Below are 19,506 nucleotides of genomic sequence, written 5' to 3'. Positions count from 1 at the left end.
AAACTCCTACTGTAGTGTATTTGCACAGTGCCTAGCATAGTGGGGTCCTGGTCCATGACAGGGGCTCCTAGACAGTGCAATAATACAAATCAATAATCATTAACAATAGTGGTGATTGGCCCACAATAACAGCCTAAGTAGAACAAAATTGAATAGAGTGGTAAGATTCACAGGAGGTAGGGCCTGTGCTGCAGTGAGCTCTGATTGGGGCCTTAAGTGAAAGACAGTCCACGCCCTTTACTCTAACTGGTTGTAAGAGCTAGAGAAAAGCAAACTGAGGTCCAGATTCTGGGGCAGGGATCCACTCATATGCATTCATTTTCAGGATTTAAACCTGACTTTGAAAAGTTTCTTGTTAAAATTAAGGATGTGAGAGCTAATTTCATTTCATTTGGAGCCCATCTGAAAATTATGAGTTGTAAGTTTAGAACAGAACTTGATGTTTTTGAGGTTCAAGTTCTGAGTGGCTCTGGCACTATTGGAGTTCTGATCTGCATATTTCATTGATGTTTTTTAAATATTTCCCTGACATCCCAGAATTTTTTTAAAACAAGTATCTTTACTGTTTTTTAAAAATATCACAGGCTTCAGTTTAGATACATATTTTAAAACACATTCCCCTGGGAAAACAATGGTTCAAATTAAGACACTGAAATGTTTGTAAAGCTTGGAAAAAGTCACAAAATCTAAACCCTTTAAAAAACTTGTTTAGCCCCTTCCTGTATAAAATTGCTTAATTCATTGATTTTTGAAAAGTATACAGTAGATATATTTAAAATAATTAATGGGGTTAAAACGAATGTGTATTAGATTTGCAGGATGGGGAAGATTTGGGATAATTTACCACTAAATCCAGAGGCAGATTCATTTTTTCATTTGAAGGTAGTTTAGCTTCGGACCCTGGTATGCCTGTTCATTTACCCCCACAAAACACATGGGTGGGGGTGCTGTGGAAGGAAACCAGCCAGAATGACAGGTTTCAGAATGGCAGCCATGTTAGTCTGTATCAGCAAAATAAATGAGGAGAACTTGTGGCACCTTAGAGACGAACACATTTATTTGGGCATAAGCTTTTGTGGGCTAAAACCCACTTCATCAGTTGCATGCAGTGGAAAATACAGTAGGAAGATATATACACACACAGAACATGAAAAAATGGGTGTTGCCATCCCAACTGTAACGAGACCAATTAATTAAGGTGGGCTGTTATCAGCAGGAGAAAAAAAAAGCTTTTGTAGTGATAATCAGGATGGCCCATTTCAAACAGTTGACAAGAAAGTGTGAGTAACAGTAGTAGTGGGGGGGGGGGGGGGGATTAGCATGGGGAAATTTTTTCTCCCTAGTATTACTCACACCTTTTCAACTGTTTGAAATGGGCCATCCTGATTATCACTACAAAAGCTTTTTTTTTTCTCCTGCTGATAACAGCCCACCTTAATTAATTGGTGTCGTTACAGCTGGGATGGCAACACCCATTATTTCATGTTCTCTGTGTAGCTATATCTTCCTACTGTATTTTCCACTGCATGCATCCGATGAAGTGGGTTTTAGCCCACGAAAGCTTATGCTCAAATAAATTTGTTAGTCTCTAAGGTGTAGGGTGACCAGACAGCAAGTGTGAAAAATCAGGACAGGGGGTGGGGGGTAATAGGAGCCTATATAAGACAAAGCCCCAAATATCGGGACTGTCCCTATAAAATTGGGACATCTGGTCACCCTACTAATATGCCACAAGTACTCCTCTCTTTTTTCCCAGCAAGAATGAAAGTGAGCGGTAATTCCAGATAAGGACTACAAATCCCAGAGATCTTAGCAGGGTCTCCTCCCGCCCCGTTCAGAGGCTGATGAAACTGAAAGTGCCGCAGTAGCGGCGGCTGCTTCAGGCCCGAGAGATTCTTTCACCTTCAGCAGCTGTGCGGAGAGGAGGGGAACCAGCGGGTGGCGGGAGGCAGACAAAGAGCGTGAGCTTTAAAACAGTGCGACATGAACGGAGGAGTGGATTGTGCCCTCTCGGAGGAAGTGATCGATCTCACCAGAGGACCATCAGGTACAGAGTTAAAGATGGGGGCGGGAGGTTGGTTTGCTGGATTTGTGTACTTGTGATCTGGCGAGGAGCCTGGTCCTGTGTAACTCACTTGGCTTCACAGCTGCCAGGAGAGATCCGGCCTGAGGCCTGTATAATCCTGGCACTAGTTTCTAGTAGCAAAGTCATTTGCAAATACCTTCGGGGTGGAAGAGAAATCCAGGCAGAAGGAATCTGTCTTGTTTGGTTTTAATAATACCCACAAAACTTTGCTTTTTAAAACGTACTTGCAGCTTCTCTGGATGCTCTGGGGGAGGGGCTAATGGTGCATTGCACTTTGATTCATATGCTTATAAAGAGATTTGCTCATTGCTCAGTTATATTAGCCTTGTACAGTGGTGTTGGCTTGTACTGCAGCTGAAAAGAGTCTATAAATACAGTCCCCACAATTAAAAGGGGCTGGGGCAGGGGAAGAGAATGCAGCTGGATTTTCTTCCATGGAAATACAAGTATGGCTCTGCTTTTTTTAAAAGGAAGAACTATGGGGTACTTGAGGTTTAACCAGATACTGACTCTAAACTGCAAAAAGAAAAGGAGTACTAGTGGCACCTTAGAGACTAACCAATTTATTTGCGCATAAGCTTTTGTGAGCTAGAGCTCATTTCTCACAAAAGTTTATGCGCAAATAAATTGGTTAGTCTCTAAGGTGCCACTAGTACTCCTTTTCTTTTTACGGATACAGACTAACACGGCTGTTACTCTGAAACCTGACTGTAAACTGTAATAGGGTTCTCCTACCCCCCCCCCCCCGGAGATATATTGTTTGTTTTTATCTCCTAGAAAACAAGGCTGAAAGGGAAGCCCTGGTGTTGAGCAGGCATGTAACTGTGTATTTGTGCTACCAAGCCATTAATGAAGGGGGGAAGGGGAAGAACAATCCTAGAGCTGTAAGATAATGCAGCCAGTAGTGAAGTAGTCCTACCTTGCTTGGAGAGGTGGGAGAGATGTTGCTGTTTGTTAATTCTTGGCACTTTGGCCCTGGTTTTTAAAGGTATTTAAGTGTTCCTGTACTCAGTGTTATGCCTAACTGATTTAGGAGTCTAAATCTCATTTCCAAAAGGGATTTAGGCACTGTCAATGGGATTCCTAAATGTGTAAGTTATTGGCAAATGAGATTTTAGGCTTCTAAATCAGTTAGCACAACACTGAGTGCAGCAACAGTCAAGTGCGTTTTAAAAATTCAGGCCTTTGGCTTTGTCCAGACAAAGACCTGGTCTATGCTACACAGTTCGGTCAGTGTAAGTTGCCTTGTGTCAATCAAGCTGTGGCAGTGTCTTCACTTAAATTTGGCTCCTGCTGATCTAAGTGTCTCTCTATGCCCATTTAGTAACCGCACCTCCACAAGCAGCGTAAAGTCATGGTCGATGTAGTTAGGTCAATGCAGTGTCAATGCCTATGTCGCTTGTTATTGGCTTTCAGGAGCCATCTCACAATGCCCCACACTGAGAATACAAGCGCTCCTAGTGCGGACGTGCACTGTGGATGCAAGGAGCCAAGTGTGCACACATACAAACAATTTAATAATTGTGGTGGCAATTTTTCCACTCAAAATTGCCCACCAAACTCCTTGTGGTAACCGTACAAAATACCCTCAGACACGCTGACTGTTGGGCTTTTCTTTTTTAAAGCCTTTATTTAAAGAAATTTAATAGTATGGCTGAAGTGTCAATTGCAGACAAATTCACCCGTAACCTACTGGTAGCATAAAGAACGTGGTGAATATTGAAGCAAAACATGACTGACATTCCCACAGCAGACAAGGCCCAGAACTTTCAAAAGTGGCCCCTGCTTTTGGGAAAACAGCACGGGTTTGTCTCTTAGACGTGTGGCGCACCCCCAGCTCCTGTGGAATTCAGCTGGCTGCACAATTGCTCTGCATTTCTGAAATGGACACACTGGGCACCCAAAGTCAGTGGCCACTTCTGAAAAAGTTGGTCAGGGTGACAATGTACCACACTAGCAGCTTTGTGTTTACTGTTGCTGTTTGGTGGGTTAACTAAGTAGGTAGCTAACTGTAGTGTGGGTAGTAAGGGAAGGGACAGGGAGTAGGGTGGAGGATACAGAAAAATTAGCTTTTCTATTACAGCCCTGGGTGCTATCACTGGGTCAATCAAACTTTTTTTTTTTTCCCCTTCAGAATGATTTTTTTAATTGCATGATCAAAACTGCAGTTAGCTATGTGCCTGACTCAAACTCCTTAATCCAAAGAGTCACAAATATTGGGGGAGTCTTGACTCTGGAACTGGACTGCATGGCTCAGGGCTCATCTTTAATTAACATAAGTATGAATGAAAATCTGCCAGACCTTCAATCCATACCAATGCTGTGTATGGCTAGTGACCGGTTTTGGCTCCAGTCATCCTTTGCAGAGACTGGAACACCCACATCTGTTGCAGGTGTCAGTGTTGTTTTTCATAGTGAATCTAGTTCCAGTGAAAGGTACTGTCTTGACACCCTTGAGAGATGAAGTCTTCTAGCTATCCCTAGAACAGGTACCACATAAGTAGCAGTAGTGAAAACTTCCCTCATCTTGTCCTTCTGGTATGCTGTGATCCAAAACTGAAGTGACTGACTACAGAAGGTGGTACTTCAGTCTCTGCAGTCAACCCCTCATGAGGGGATCTGAACATTTCAAAATCTTTTTTTCTTGATTTCTCTTGGTGGTACCATCCTACAGCCATAAGAACACTTCATTGTATAGAATTGAAGGGGAACAGAGTTTAGGAAGACTATAGAAAGCAATCATAACTTCTTCATGAATATATCAGAGGGATAAATACGGGAGAGGGAGAGGAATTATTTAAGCTCCGTACCAATGTGGACACAAGAACAAATGGATATAAACTGGCCACCAAGAAGTTTAGACTTGAAATTAGATGAAGGTTTCTAACCATCAGAGGAGTGAAGTTTTGGAATAGCTTTCCAAGGGAGGTAGTGGGGGCAAAAGATCTATCTGGCTTTAAGATTAAACTCGATAAGTTTATGGAGGAGATGGTATGATGGGATAACATGGTTTTGGTAATTAAATATTCATGGTAAATATGTCCAATGGCCTGTGATGGGATATTAGATGGGGTGGGATCTGACAGGTTTCAGAGTAACAGCCGTGTTAGTCTGTATTCGCAAAAAGAAAAGGAGTACTTGTGGCACCTTAGAGACTAACCAATTTATTTGAGCATGAGCTTTCGTGAGCTACAGCTCACTTCATCGGATGCATTCCACGGTATGCATCCGATGAAGTGAGCTGTAGCTCACGAAAGCTCATGCTCAAATAAATTGGTTAGTCTCTAAGGTGCCACAAGTACTCCTTTTCTTTTTGGTGGGATCTGAGTTACTCCAGAAAATTCTTTCCTGGGTATCTGGCTGGTGAATCTTGCCCATATGCGCAGGGTTTAGCTGATTGGCATATTTGGGGTCGGGAAGGAATTTTCCTCCAGGGCAGATTGGAAGAGGCCCTGGAGGTTTTTTGCCTTCCTCTGTAGCATGGGGCACGGGTCACTTGCTGGAGGATTCTCTGCTCCTTGAAATCTTTAAACCACAATTTGAGGACTTCAATAGCTCAGGCATAGGTGAGAGATTTTTCGCAGGAGTGGGTGGGTGAGATTCTGTGGCCTGCGTTGTACAGGAGGTCAGACTAGATGATCATAATGGTCCCTTCTGAGCTAAATATCTATGAAGTTAGTTCATGAGCACCACTATTTTCTGGATTTCCTTAAAGTAGAGGAGATATATATGTTTTTTGGGATTTGATTTTTGTGTTTTTTAAATGAGAGAGAAAGGGGAAGAGGAAATCTTAGGTTTTTAAACTCCCTACTGAAGGTAGGTATGACCTGAGTCTAACAAGTTTTCACATTGACTTATGGTAACAACTTGTTGTCACTACTAACCTGTCTAATATTTCTGTCCAGGACTTTGTACTCTGCTCATAACATAATATCTAGGTACCTGACCTTGAATATGGGCAATCTGATGGTCAAAAGATGAAAGACACCATATCTCCAGCTCAATTCAAGTGTGTGAGGCTGGTGTACAGTTGTTAGGCTTCTCCTTATCCTGGTTTTGCTTCAGATGTCTTAGCACTGCTGCTTTGGTGTCAGCATCAGGGCATGATTCAACCTGCTGATCAAATTCTAACTTGCTAGATGTATGCCTTGGGGCTCATGCTGACTTGCAGTTATTCTTGTACATTAGAGAACACTCTGACCTGAATTTATTTGCTAGCACTTGGTGTCTTAGGGCCTCTGGCTCTTAGCTATGATTGTTGATCCACTTATAAGGGATAGATATTTTATAGAGTTAAATAGCAAGATAATCTGTAGGGTCCAAGGTGTCTTCATTTCCTCATAATATCAAAGCACTTATCACATAGTTGATCATTCACTTATTTGGCAAAGTTCAGGTGCCTGTACAGTTTAATCCTTCTCTAAATATGAATGTTGACTGTGCTTGCAGACTGTTAAGATGGGTACAGTTGCATCTCTGGCAAAAGTTTGTTGAATAGGAAGAAGTAGTTAAAATGGCAGAGCAGTATGTTTACACTGCTCAAAAATCACATTTTATGGAATGCCAAATTATATTCTAGATTCATCTGGCAATATTTTGCCATTTGGTGTCTTTCTTAGCCTGTAGATCAATGTCAAATTTCTCTCCTTTGAAAAGGAAGAATTGTGAAACCTGCACCTGTTATGAATACAGTAGATTCTACTTAATAGCAACCTGGATATTAACAACTTCCAGTTAATAGCAAAATTTTCTTGTGAACCAGTTCTCTTCCGTTGATTATAATGTTGATGGGATTCAGATACAATAACTTCTCACTTAACATCGTCCCGGTTAACGTTGTTTTGTTATGTTGCTGCTTGTTTAAAGTTGCGCAGTGCTCCCTTATAACGTAGTTTGGCTGCCTGCTTTATTCACTGCTTGCAGGAGTCTCTGAAAGAGCAGCCCGTCCTCGTGGGGGTTTGGAACCAGGGTGGGCCAGCAGCCCCCCATCAGCTCCTCTAATTTCCCTGTAAGTAGGTGTGTGGCTGGGCAGGCGCCAGCAGGCTATCCATTGCGGGCAGTTCAGGTGTCCCGCTGCCATGTGCTGCTCCTGCTCTCTATCTTGGAGCAGCTCCCGGGGAGCCTCCTGCTTGCTGTGCAGAGGGGAGAGGGAGGGGGCGCTGATGTCAGGGTGTCTCTCTTCCCCTGCTCCTGTACCCCATCTCCACAGAGCTGGGGGAGGGGCAGGGGACACAACAGGCTGCTGCTTTGTCTGAACATGCTGATCTACTTAAAAGGGCAGCGTACTTAAAGTGGCGTCAGCGTACTTAAAGGGGCAATATGTCTCTGTCTCACACACACAGAAAAACACACATGCATCCACTGGCACTTTAGAAAGTCAGCGCCTAGGCAGCTGTGTATATGCTGCCCAGAGGAGGGAGTGGTGCGCTCCAGCAGGATAGCATGGGTTCATCATCCCTTTCAGTTTCCGCAGGGAAGTGTTTGCAGCCACTGCCATGCATCTATTTGTTTCCTCCCTCCTGCCTGACACCATGCTGCCTTGTAGAGCGTAAGGCTACATTAACAACAACGTGTTAAGCCTTGAGGGCTCAGCTGAGAGCTAGTTCATCATTTAGCAGCAAGGCATTCCTTGGGAAATATCCCACCCTGTGACTCCTCCAGCTCAACCAAGCTTCACAATCATCATCACTGTGTACAGTATTAAATTGTTTGTTTAAAACATATACTGTATATAATGTCTTTTGTATGGCGAAAAAAATTTCCCTGGAACCTAACTCCCCTATTTATACTAATTCTTATGGGGAAATTGACTTAGCTTAACATTGTTTCGCTTAAAGTAGCACTTTTCAGGAACATAACTACAACGTTAAGTGAGGAGTTAGTGTACTGGCAACAGCATTCTACTTATTAGCAATTTTTTTTTTTTAAGAAAGGCTCCACCTACAGGCAGGTTTGTGGGGCTGAAGGCAGAGAGGGGAGTACAGGGACCACCTTGCTGCCGCCCCACAAACCTGCTTGCTGCTGATGCTCAGCTCATCCCAGCACTTCCTTCTGGGAGAGCAGGCCTGCAAACTTGCCAGCAGAGAGCTCTTACCTCCTTTTGTAGTCCCTATGCGTGGGCAGGATTGGGGAAGGGAAGCTGTGGGCAAAGGGGGATAGCTGCAGTCCAGATGCTGGAACTGCATGGTACCTCTTTCTGTCCCTGTGCTCTCCCAACTGCACCCTGCTGGGGGACTCCATAAGGAGGGAAGTACTGGGATGTGCTGAGCTCCCTCATCTAGAGAGTACATGGAGAAGTATCATGCAGCTCCATGGGCCGCCAGTGCTCCCCATTCCCTGGAAAGCCCTGGCGTTTCAGCTGCATCCCTGCTGCTGTCCTACTCACAAGCAGGCTTGTGGGGCTGCAACCAGGGAAGGCCTGTCCCAGCACTTCCTTCCCTGGCTACTGCCTCACAAACCTGCTTGCCACTTATTGGCAACTGCTGGTTAATAGCAACTTTTTGCTGGCAACTGAGGAGCTGCTAATAAGTTGAATCCACTGCACTTGTTTCTGGTCACCAAAAATATCCCTCCTCCACATTTCCCAAACTGTGTCCTCTGATAAAAATGAGTCTTCTATATTTTGCCTTGATTGCTGAAAACCTACGAAAAATCTCACTTTTTTTTTTGTTCATTAGTGTTTCTATCACTAGAATGGGATCCTCTGATGTTTCTGGTAAATCTTATCTTCCTCTCAAATTTTCTCAGTCACTGATTTTTCTCTGTTCCCAGATTACTAAGCTTCAAACAAGCTGACAAAGCATTTCCCATGGTTTTTGCCACAAAGTGTGCGGTATCTCATTCAAGTATCTTTTAAACCAGACGTTAGTGCATTAGCAACATCATTGCCTCGCTTCTCCCAAACCCTGCTAGCAATTCCATCCTCTCCCCCATTTGTCTGAAGCTGACAGGAAAGGGAACAAAGACTGGGGAATGTCAAGGCTGCCATTAGTGTTGCTGTATTTATCAGCCTGTAAGGGCACTCTCTGAACACTATGGCTCACCCCAGACCCTCTGATCTCCTATAACTGAGCTAAAAAGCCACTTCCAAGGCGGAACAAGCTAGCTTTTATTTGCCATTCTGTTCACCAGTCTCCTGTCTCCTATTCCTCTACCCAGTGCATCGAGGGAGAAAGCATCAGCCTGGTTAAGTGTGCGTCTGGGACTTGCTTTCAGACCATGCTTGGAGTAGCTTCTAAGTAACAGGATCATGTCAGAAGGAGACTGTTTTCTCCCTTTCCTCCCTCAGATGTTTGGTATATCTGCTCCTGACTTCCCAAGTTTCATGCTGCTGGATCGTCTCTCTCCTTATTTATTTACAAATATTTTGTTGCATTGTGGTACAGACTGTGCTCTAGCAGTCTATGGGGCTCCAGCCTTTGAGTTCAGTCTGTTCTTCTGGATTAGACTAAACAACAAGTCTGAATCTTCCAATGCATTTTAATCTACCACCTGGTTACAGCTAGAGTTCTGTAATCAACTCTATTTTTAACAAACAAACAAAACTCCAAACTGCCTCAATCAGGCCATAATTTCCATTTCAATTTTTTGGTGTGGTTTGTTTTGTTTTTTTTAATCCCCTAGTCCTTTGAATTGATTTCCTGTCCTGTTTCAGATTCCAGGGACAATACAAAGTGCTTGCACAGTTGCTGCTGATGCTTACATAAAATGTGAAGTGGCTAAAAAGTCTGTCAATTCAGTATGTCCTTGGGTAAAACTCTGCACTCCAATACCCTAGGGCCTGATCCAATGACTTGTAAACATTAAATCATGGTTAAATACAGGACTGTAAGTTGAGTGATCTAGGCTCAGGTAACCTCTTGGTGCCTCAGCTTCCCCATCTATAAAATGGGAATAATACTTCCTCCCTCACAAAGGTGTTGGGAGGCTTGATTCATTATTGCTTGAAGCTAGACCTACAGAAGGGTCTATTGTGAAATGTAGAGTCTTTTTGTTGAAAAACAGTTAGTTATTGATGAGAAGGTGTCCTGGGAAGTGAGGACTGGAGAAGGTACTGCTGCATTTCCCCCCCCCCCCCCCCAACTACAAGAATGTCTTATCTACTTGACATTCTCTATTTCCTGTGTGTCTCAGGATTGGGCTTTAACATCGTTGGTGGGACAGATCATCGGTACATTGCTAACGACAGTGGCATCTACGTCAGCCGGATCAAAGAAGATGGGGCTGCCGCCCTTGATGGCCGATTACAGGAGGGAGACAAAATTTTAGCGGTAAGTCACTCCCTGGGAGGCATGTGTTTGAGGGATCAGGGAGAGTTTTGGCCAACAAGGAGATGAGATGGGACATTCTGTGGATCAGAGACCATCCTCATCCTGTTTTGCCAGAAACATTCCTTGGCCTCTAGGCTTGCATAGCTACGTGATGTGCATCTCAGCGTTTTTTTTATGGTACTGATGGCCTAATTATTTCCCCCTCTCCCCCCCCCCCCCCCATTCTGGTATTTCAGTACTGTAGCTCCACTGACTTTTCTGGAGTTGCTTGTGATTTATATCTGTGTGGATGGAGAATTCATCTTTCAGTTGCTAGGTTTCTCTCCCTGGCATACTAATCAGTGTTGTTGGGATTATTAACCCCCTTTGCTCAGGAGGAGCTGGGCTTCCTATGAAGGGTTTCACTGGCTGCTTTCCTTGCCGGCACCATGGTTAAGGTGGATCAAATGTGGTCTGAAGATTTTCTTCTACTATTGTCAGTGATACGAGGTGATAGCACTTTAACAAGCAAAGAAGAACAAAGACTTCAGCTAAAATATGATGCATCATTTGTATGTTTAATGGATTTTCATTTTTTTTAATTTATGTTCCTGTTTTAGGTTTATATAAATAAACTGAGTGGCTTGTGTAAGTTGGCGCTTGATTGCTGAACCAAAGAGTGATGTATAAGTACTTTATCTTAACAGTGTAATAATTCTGGATAAGCAGTTGAAGGATGTAAATTCCGAGAAAGGGGAGGAATAGTTCAGTGAGATCCAATGGGGTATAACTAGGAGTAATGGGATGAAATTTAGCAAAAAAAAAAACTTATGCTAAGTATCAGGAAATACTTCATGATGGTGAAATCCACAAGGCTTTGAAACATTCTTCTGTGAGAAGTAGTAGCAGCCTCATTACTGTAATTATTTGAAACTGGACAGGACAAAGCACCATGGAATATATTGTAGGTAGTAATTTTGCATAGATCCCCTGGTTGGGTTGCTTACCCAGTGGGTCTTATCCATTTTTTCAAACCTTTTTTCCAATAAAAGTGTGTTATCTGTGAAAGCCAATAAAAGGGCCAAGGCATTCACTAACTGAAGATGCAGGTTTTTATTTCAGATTGCATGTTGAATTTGTTAATCAATATTCATCCATTAAGCATTAATACATCACATGCCACAGCATTTGACAGTAGATTAAGGTCACTGTATAGGGCATTCAGTGATCCAGCAAGACACCTGCTCTCAGGCCTCCAGCTCCCTAGCCATTGCCTTTCTTAAGAGAGACAGGGGTCTCCATCTCCTTCTGACCTAGGTATTTCCAGACTGCATAGTCCCCTGACTATACTGTGGTGGTCCCAGTACAAACCGGTTTCCCAAGCATTCCTGTTTGCTTTCTCTTCAGAGATGGTGGACAGTGTGACTGCCCACAGTTATAGGTACCCCACAGCTCTCTTTGTATAAGCCTACTTGATTCTCCGGATAAGAGCACTAGAGAGAGAACCTACACACATACTAATACACTTACCAGAGATCACCCCAACCCTAACATGGGCTTTGGCTGGAGCAGTCCTTCTAAACCCCACCCAAGGGATTTCCTTGTGCTTCCAAGTTCATCTACAACTCTGAACAACCCCCCGTCTTATGTGGCCTCCATAGGCCTAATCCCTCCAACCCTACCCTAAGGACTGGAGCTTTCCATGGGTCCTGTCCATTAGCTGGATCAGGAAGAAGGCCCTGAGCCAGTTTAAAACCAGGCTGTTTATCCAAAAACACTTTCTGTGTCTGTGGGTTCCTGGAGAATCCAGTTTGAACTGGTATGTGTGCATCTGTCCAGGGGGATGGCTTCAAAGGGCTAATTACAGAGGGATTACATTCATATCCCCTTCCTCCTAGAGGAGTTATGTACATTTTTCACAATAACACATACACCGTTGTATTTTTAATACACAGGACCCCAAAGATATTAAACCCCATTTAATTAGGTTTAACTTTATTGAATTAAGTTCATTCAGGACACTGCAGGAAATTGTCCGTCACAGGTACGCTAAAAGTGTGCACATTCTAAAATTGGCAAATACTAACACATCTAGTCGACTTTCTTTTTAAAACTGCATATTTATCAAATGTTTAGTGTAAATGTGTATCTTTTGTCTATGCACAAATATCCTTAAATATTTAACTCATTTTTTAAACATGGTCTATCTTGAAGGAAATTTTCCAAGAATGGATCTGTCATAAATATAAAGGGAAGGGTAACCACCTTTCTGTATACAGTGCTATAAAATCCCTCCTTGCCAGATACAAAACCCTTTCACCTGTAAAGGGTTAAGAAGCTGAGGTAACCTTGCTGGCACCTGACCCAAAATGACCAATGAGGGGACAAGATGCTTTCAAATCTGGAGGGGGGTGGAAACAAAGGGTTTAGTCTGTCTGCGTGATGCTTTTGCTGGGAACAGATCAGGAATGCAGCCTTACAACTCCTGTTAAGTTAGTAAGTAATCTAGCTAGAAAATGCATTAGATTTCCTTTTGTTTAACGGCTTGTAAAATAAGCTGTGCTGGAGGGAATGTATATTCCTGTTTTTTGTGTCTTTTTGTAACTTAAGGTTTTGCCTGGAGGGATTCTCTGTTTTGAATCTGATTACCCTGTAAGGTATTTACCCTCCTGATTTTACAGAGGTGATTCTTTTACCTTTTCTTCAATTAAAATTCTTCTTTTAAGAACCTGATTAATTTTTCATTCTTCTTAAGATCCAAGGGTTTGGGTCTGTGTTCACCTGTACCAATTGGTGAGGATTATTATCAAGCCTTCCCCAGGAAAGGAGGGTGTAGGGCTCGGGGGGGCATATTTTGGGGGAAGACGTCTCCAGGTGGTCTCTTTCCCTGTTTTTGTTTAAAACACTTGGTGGTGGCAGCATACTGTTCAAGGACAAGGCAAAGTTTGTACCTTGGGGAAGCTTTTAACCTAAGCTGGTGGGGACCTGCATGAAAGATCCCCCTATCTGTACCCTAGAGTTCAGTGTGGGGAAGGAACCCTGACAGGATCAATGAAGGATAAAACGTGAGGATCAGTCTTAGGGTAAATTAACACATTCTGTTCCAGTTCCTCTTTAAAGGTGTGGTGTTCGTGTGGTGTGGGGTTTTTTGGTTTTTTTTTCTCCCCCTTTTTTTTCTTAAGACTTTTAAGAATCACAAAAGGTGTGTGTATGTGAGAGAGAGAATATATAGCTTTAAAATACATAACTTTAAAAAAAAAAAAAAAACAAACCATGTTAGGCTGTCATTAGATTCATTCCATCATAACCTTCTGTGGTTGGTTGGTTTTTTGTTTTTTGTTTTTTCTTTTTTTGCTTCCAGATAGCTTTTGCCACATCTCTTCTCTTTGGGTTGAAATTTCTCCTGCTCCATCTCAAATCTATGTTCAGGTTATTTGCAAAGTTTGAAGAAAACAGGTTGAACTGTCTTTTCGGTTATGCCAATGTGAAGGAAACTATATTTAAAAAAAAAAAAAAGACTTTGATAACTCAGATTAGCTCTTAAATTTCATACTTGACATGGATTTACTTCTCAGTGTTGACAAGGGTTTGTGAGGAAATTGGAGTTACAGGCAGATTCAGAATGACATAGCCAGTCTGTGTTGTACTTCATTTTCAGTAGATCCAGTTCTATTAGTTCCCCTCCCCCCTCAAAATACCATAATTCCTTTGACGTTGCTCTGCTCCTCCAAAAGATTTTTAAAAATCACTTATAGTAGAACCCATTTTATTTCAAGATGTTTCAGACCACTCAGCCTCAAAAACCACTCAAGTAAATACGGGGTTGGATAAGACAGGTAAGCAAATGGCAAGTAACTTTATAGCTGGATTGGATAAATGGAATTCTATTGTATTAAGCCCCTGCCTCAACTCTTGTATATCAGAATTAGAGGTAAACCCAAGCTGCAAAAGTTCAGAACCAACTTTGAACTTAGAAAAGTTTTAGCAATGCTTTGATCTGGGGTTTCGGTTTGGGATCCTCTCTAATTAGAATATACTGAGGACCTGCTTAATTGTCCGGTAACGGAAAGTGACTTTAGTGCCCTCTTGCATTTAGAATAATTCTGACTACCTAAACACGTGGCTGTTGTTTTGTTCTGCAGTGCTGAGAGAGAACTTTTGATCTCACAGCTACTAGTTCTCCTTTTTATTCCTGTGTTTAGATTAACGGCATGGACCTGAAGAACTTGCTGCACAAGGATGCTGTGGAACTATTCAGGAATGCAGGCTACAACGTTTCTCTGAAAGTTCAACACAGGGTGTGTATTGCCAGCTCCTGGTGGTTGTCCCTGAGGCCCTGCTACCATGGCTTGGGTCAGACTGAAGGAGAGTCCTTGTAGATCCCTGTCTGCTTTGAACCTCTGGAAATTCTGCTCTGCTTTCTACAGTGTATATGGTGATAGGGGGTGGGTGGGTTAGAGAGCATTGGTTTTGTATTTATTTAATGAATGCACCTTTCTGCTAGAGTGAACATTCAAGTTAATGAACATCAGCAGTATCCACCCATCATATTTAGTGATGCTCTGGAGGGGGCTGGAAAGTGTAGTATGGTGGAGTCCTGTGATCTTTTCTTTCCCACAAGGAGTTGGAGTGGTATGGTCCTGCCCTCTTAACCAGTCATTTTAACAGGCAAAATATGTCTCACTGGACAGTCAGATGAAGTCCCAAGTTTTCTCCCACCATCTTACATCCCTTCCCCCACAGACAACATGGCACCAGAGATTAAGGTATGGGAGAAGAGGCTGGGGCCTTGTGTGACAAGTCCTGATTCAGAATACAGCTCTATAGGTAAGGAGTAAAACCCCTCTAGAGGAGGGCTGGGTTGCACAGAAATTGGTGGTTGGATACTGAGCCTTTCATGATAGGCCGCTGATTCAAATCTGGCCCAGTCACTGGTGGTGGTGACGCTACAATCCGCAGGCTGTTTAGTACCTATGTGAAAAGAGTTACTGGACTCAGTGCAGTTCTAGTGGTCAGGTGTCCATGTGATTAAAAGCCCACCATGCTTGACATTCATTGTTTCCCTTGTTGGCAGTCTCAGCTGAGAGGCAAAAGACTCTCCAAAGGGGGGAGAGAGAGAGAACGCCCTTCTTATCCCTAGCTGTCCTCTCCAGGGTAGAGGCATATTTGTAGTGTCAGGAAAGAAGCCACTGCTGCTTCTTAAACTGCACTAGTACTAGCTCTGGAGACCGAGGAATCCAAAATCCACTGCTGTCAGACTGGCACCTCAGCCATCACGAACGTTGATTTAAAGGAAGTGCTGAACCATCACTAGGGCAGCTCTTGTGAAATAGTATGTGAACGGGTCATGCTGAATGGTGGTGCGTGTACGTATGTGTACCACTACCATCTGCTGCATGGAATCTTACCTGTCCCAAGTGTGTGTTTTCTCTCTAGTGACTGGCTTACAAAGAGGATATGGAGGCATTGATACTACTCCTAGCTAATGGAGGTTTTTCTTTGACTCTAGTTGCAGAGTCACACCTTTTGGAGCAGAAGGCTTCTGCAGTCTAACCCTCCCAGGCCCCAACAGCATAACAGTATGCTGATGACCATGTCGTTGTGCGTGTTTCTAGAACCACACATTCCTCACATAAGGTTGCTGTCTGTCTTGCCGCAATTACCACTGATTCTCTTCTTTCTGTTTTAGTTGCAGCCACAGAATGGCTCAGCTGGTCACAGAGGAGATGGAGAACCAGGTGGTATTCCCCTAGCTGTCATTTTGGTGCCAGTGTTGGCCATTATGGTGGCTGCAGCGTGGGCCTTCCTGAGATATCGACAGCGGATGTGAAACATTCCCCTCTGAAGATCTCTGTGCATATATGTATAATATACACCCACACACAGCTACGTTATAATTTAAAGAGAGAGTCAACAGTTGTATCGTGGACTAATGCCAGAAAGGATTGTTGCCTCTTATAAAGCTGCTGCTGATGTTCACTATGTTCTGATTTTCTTGTGGGGTTGAGGGAGGAAGGAAATAAATGGGGAGGTGAGATTATCGTGTGTAAACAAATGTGCCATTTTCACTGATCCCATGGCATTTTTGCTATCTCCTTTCTTGCACCATGAACTTTCAAATACTTATTCTGTATTTTAAGATGTGACTTTGGGTGTGTTTTAAGAACAAAACTTTTATTTTGAGAATTTCCTTATTCTCCTCTCATTCCTCTTACAACCAATGATCCACCTCTCTGAATCAAGAATGAAGAGGAGTGTGGGGGATAGCTTATCGTTTGGGTAGGGTCGGGAGCGGGCTGGTTAAATAAATGCCTTTGAGAAATGTATACCATCGATTCTGGTTTCACAGTTAAAGTTCCCAGAGGAGCTGCTGATGTAAAACAAATTATGCAATATCAGTGAGGTGTTGTACTGGTCCTGGAAAGGCAGGAGGCCACATCAGGGAGAAGGAGAGAGGAGTAAGGATAGAAGGCTCAGGAATGAAGAACCAAAGAATTGTAACAGGAGGCTTTCAACAAAGTGCTAGGATACTGGAGAGAGACGCCCAATAGCATCAGAAATGGCCCAATGAGGGGAGAGAGAGGCCTCTAAAGTAGAGGTGAACCAACAGCATGTTTAGTCTATGGAGCTACCAGAAGCCCATCTGTCAGGTTACAGAATAATTTTTGGAGGCAGGGGGTGGGAATAGAACACTCATTTTACCCAGACTTATTGCAGCAGCTGACCTGCTATCTGCAGTGTCGTGCAGCCTGGAAGATCTTAGCATGACTTGTTCTGTGGTCTGGTCTTGGTCCATCTAAGCCATTGCTTGCTTGCTGAGGCTCTGACATGGCTGCTGGGGAGTTACACCAATGGGCGAACCAGGGGATGGAGGAGGAAGATGCAGGCATTCTGTAGCCACACTAGATTCTTCTTTTGGGGGGCAGAAGGCAGACGGGGAAGGCTTGGTAAGAAAGGTGAATTGGCAAAAAGTCATGCCTTGCCACAAAGGAGAAAAACACCCCAGTAGGCTTTGTTGAACAGGTTGCTAGTTCTATAGCAATGCTGCAGGAAAATGAGCAATACCATGCTCCTATGAGAGAGTAAAGCTGGCTGGTTTCTAGACTGAAGGAAGCCAGAGTGTCTCTATTGGGGTAGCAGGGAGGAGAATACACACAGGATGTCAGTGCTTCAAGGCACTTTAATCTTTTTGTTTTTTAAATAGGCTGTAGAACAAGCCACTTCTAGGTATTTGATGTGGCCTCTGAATTGTGCTTGTTAGGCCACAGTGCCTGGAAGAAGCGTATGTGCTAGTGTGTTTAGTGAATAAGACTGTGCAGCAGGAGAGCATCTTTTCAAAAGCTGTGATTGAATGTTATCCGCAGGATTGTAACTCCTCGCTCTGTCGGGTTTTAAACACCTCAGTGGAGTAAGACCTGTTTTTCTTGTCTCACAGAAAGAATGTATTCTTTTGCAAAAAGAAAAGTGATATGTATTATCTGCATAAATGCCAAAAATCACATATGCAATATATGTATACAAACAAGAGAAACTGAATTGATGGCCCTCTCCACTCTTTACTTCTCTCATCCCTAACCTTCTTCTGTTTTTACAGGACACTTCGTTATACAAATATTTAGAATGCCACAGTATGACTAGCTGGAGATGTTCTCCTATAGTGATTAGATGAAAGCCCATGTGCTGTAGTATTTGACATTCCCATAGCATTGTGAAGGATCCTAGAGTGCTACACCAGCTATATACATAAAGCATCCCTTACTTCCTTGCACTCTCCTCCTTGCTGTGCCTGGAGAACTTTGCCCAAGGTTCCTAAGGCGAACCTCTGCTCTTGCCAAAAGTACTGCGAGATTGATTGATTTTTATTTATTTATTTATTGGCAGCTGTATGTGCAAAGAAGATGGTTTGTGCCCACAGTTCCATGGTTGATGGCTTGATTATGCATGCAAAGCAGATAAATGTGATTATCCACAAGAAGATGCCCAACTAACTCTTTGTGTGCACAATCAAGGCTGTACATTTTGTGAGTCTAGGTCTCTACTCGAACATTTGGCCACCTGTCCATGCAGAGGAAATGGAACCTCTTGTTATAAGGTGACACTTGCTGTCAGAATAACTTGGCCGTTTTGAATTTAACAGTTCTTCAGACAAAAATGTCCACTAGTAACTGGATTGATTTTTATACAGCACCGTTTACAAGTAGAAGCTACCCATGGAAAATGAAACTAGAACATTAAAGAAGTTACAAACTCTCACCAGGAAATAGAACCCAACTTTTCATATTAGATTGAAAAAGCGACAGTTTTATGTTTGTGAAACTTGCAGAGAGCATGAATCTATCAACTGGATGTTCAGAAGTTTGGTACTTCCAAGATAGAAATGGAAAAGCAGATGGCAAACCATTGCTGGAACAGAAGAAAATATATGGCCCTGCATCATCTGAAGGTAAGATGGTGTTACAGTCCATCACTTGCAGGAATTGCAAAATAATTCTTAGTTTGACCGGCATTTGTGTCAGCAGTCAATTGCATAACAAGGATCTAGATCACTAAGGAAATAAGCAAATAAGGAGATTATGTAGAGCAAAGGAGCTCAAAGTGTGACACAATGCCCTTCCTTCTCCTCCCTGTGGCCAAATGTGATCTGTGGAGTCTGAAATATGTCCTATGACTACTCTCCAGTTGTGTATCCAATACATAGACTGGCTTATAGAGAGTAATAGGGCAAGCTGAAGTTACACCAGGCATGAATTGGACCCATGAACAGAGTGCTGTGAACCGCCAGTTCCTGTGGCAGTTGCTCTTTTTCCTTTGGCTATTTTTAGTGAATTCCACCAAAAAGCAATTTCTGTTCATAAAAGATGAAGCAACTAAAAGCAGGTATGGGGGGGTGGGTCTTTAAATATGTGCCTTTGTCAGTTAGGAGCATCTATCTGGCTCCCAGTTATCTGCTAGGGAGACCTATCCGCTTCTGAATACCCGAGGGGTATGTTTACACTGCAATTAACCTGTGGCTGGCCCATGCCAGCTGACTCAGGCTTGTGGGGCTGCTCAGTTGTGGCTCTGGGACCCTGTGAAGTGGGAGGGTCCCAGAACCTGGGCTGCAGCTCAAACATTTACACTGCAATTAAACAGCCCCTTGGCCTGAGCCCTGTGAGGCTGATTCAGCTGGCA

At 43.1% G+C, this 19,506-nt stretch overlaps 1 protein-coding gene across 1 annotated transcript; it reads left to right on the top strand.

The window, feature by feature from the left end:
- Positions 1-1,828: 1,828 nt before the first annotated feature.
- Positions 1,829-17,875, top strand: SYNJ2BP (synaptojanin 2 binding protein). The gene is made up of 4 exons (XM_048853182.1): positions 1,829-2,047; positions 10,220-10,356; positions 14,538-14,633; positions 16,025-17,875. Exons 1-4 carry the CDS (start codon positions 1,984-1,986, stop codon positions 16,163-16,165), a joined length of 438 nt encoding a protein of 145 aa, XP_048709139.1. The 5' UTR covers positions 1,829-1,983; the 3' UTR covers positions 16,166-17,875.
- Positions 17,876-19,506: the final 1,631 nt, after the last annotated feature.

The sequence above is a fragment of the Caretta caretta genome, chromosome 6 (genome assembly GCF_965140235.1).
Source record: "Caretta caretta isolate rCarCar2 chromosome 6, rCarCar1.hap1, whole genome shotgun sequence".
In the NCBI taxonomy this organism is placed as follows: domain Eukaryota; kingdom Metazoa; phylum Chordata; order Testudines; family Cheloniidae; genus Caretta; species Caretta caretta.
The sequence above is the reverse complement of the archived record's forward strand: the minus strand, read 5'-3'. Positions and strand labels throughout refer to the sequence as shown.

What these genes read in the sequence shown, in the direction of transcription:
- SYNJ2BP (XM_048853182.1), top strand. Translation starts at nt 1,984, where the DNA reads ATGAACGGAGGAGTGGATTGTGCCCTCTCGGAGGAAGTGATCGATCTC. An exon ending in TCTCACCAGAGGACCATCAG is followed by an intron (nt 2,048 to 10,219) that starts GTACAGAGTTAA and finishes TGTGTGTCTCAG; the next exon opens with GATTGGGCTTTAACATCGTT. An exon ending in AGGGAGACAAAATTTTAGCG is followed by an intron (nt 10,357 to 14,537) that starts GTAAGTCACTCC and finishes TCCTGTGTTTAG; the next exon opens with ATTAACGGCATGGACCTGAA.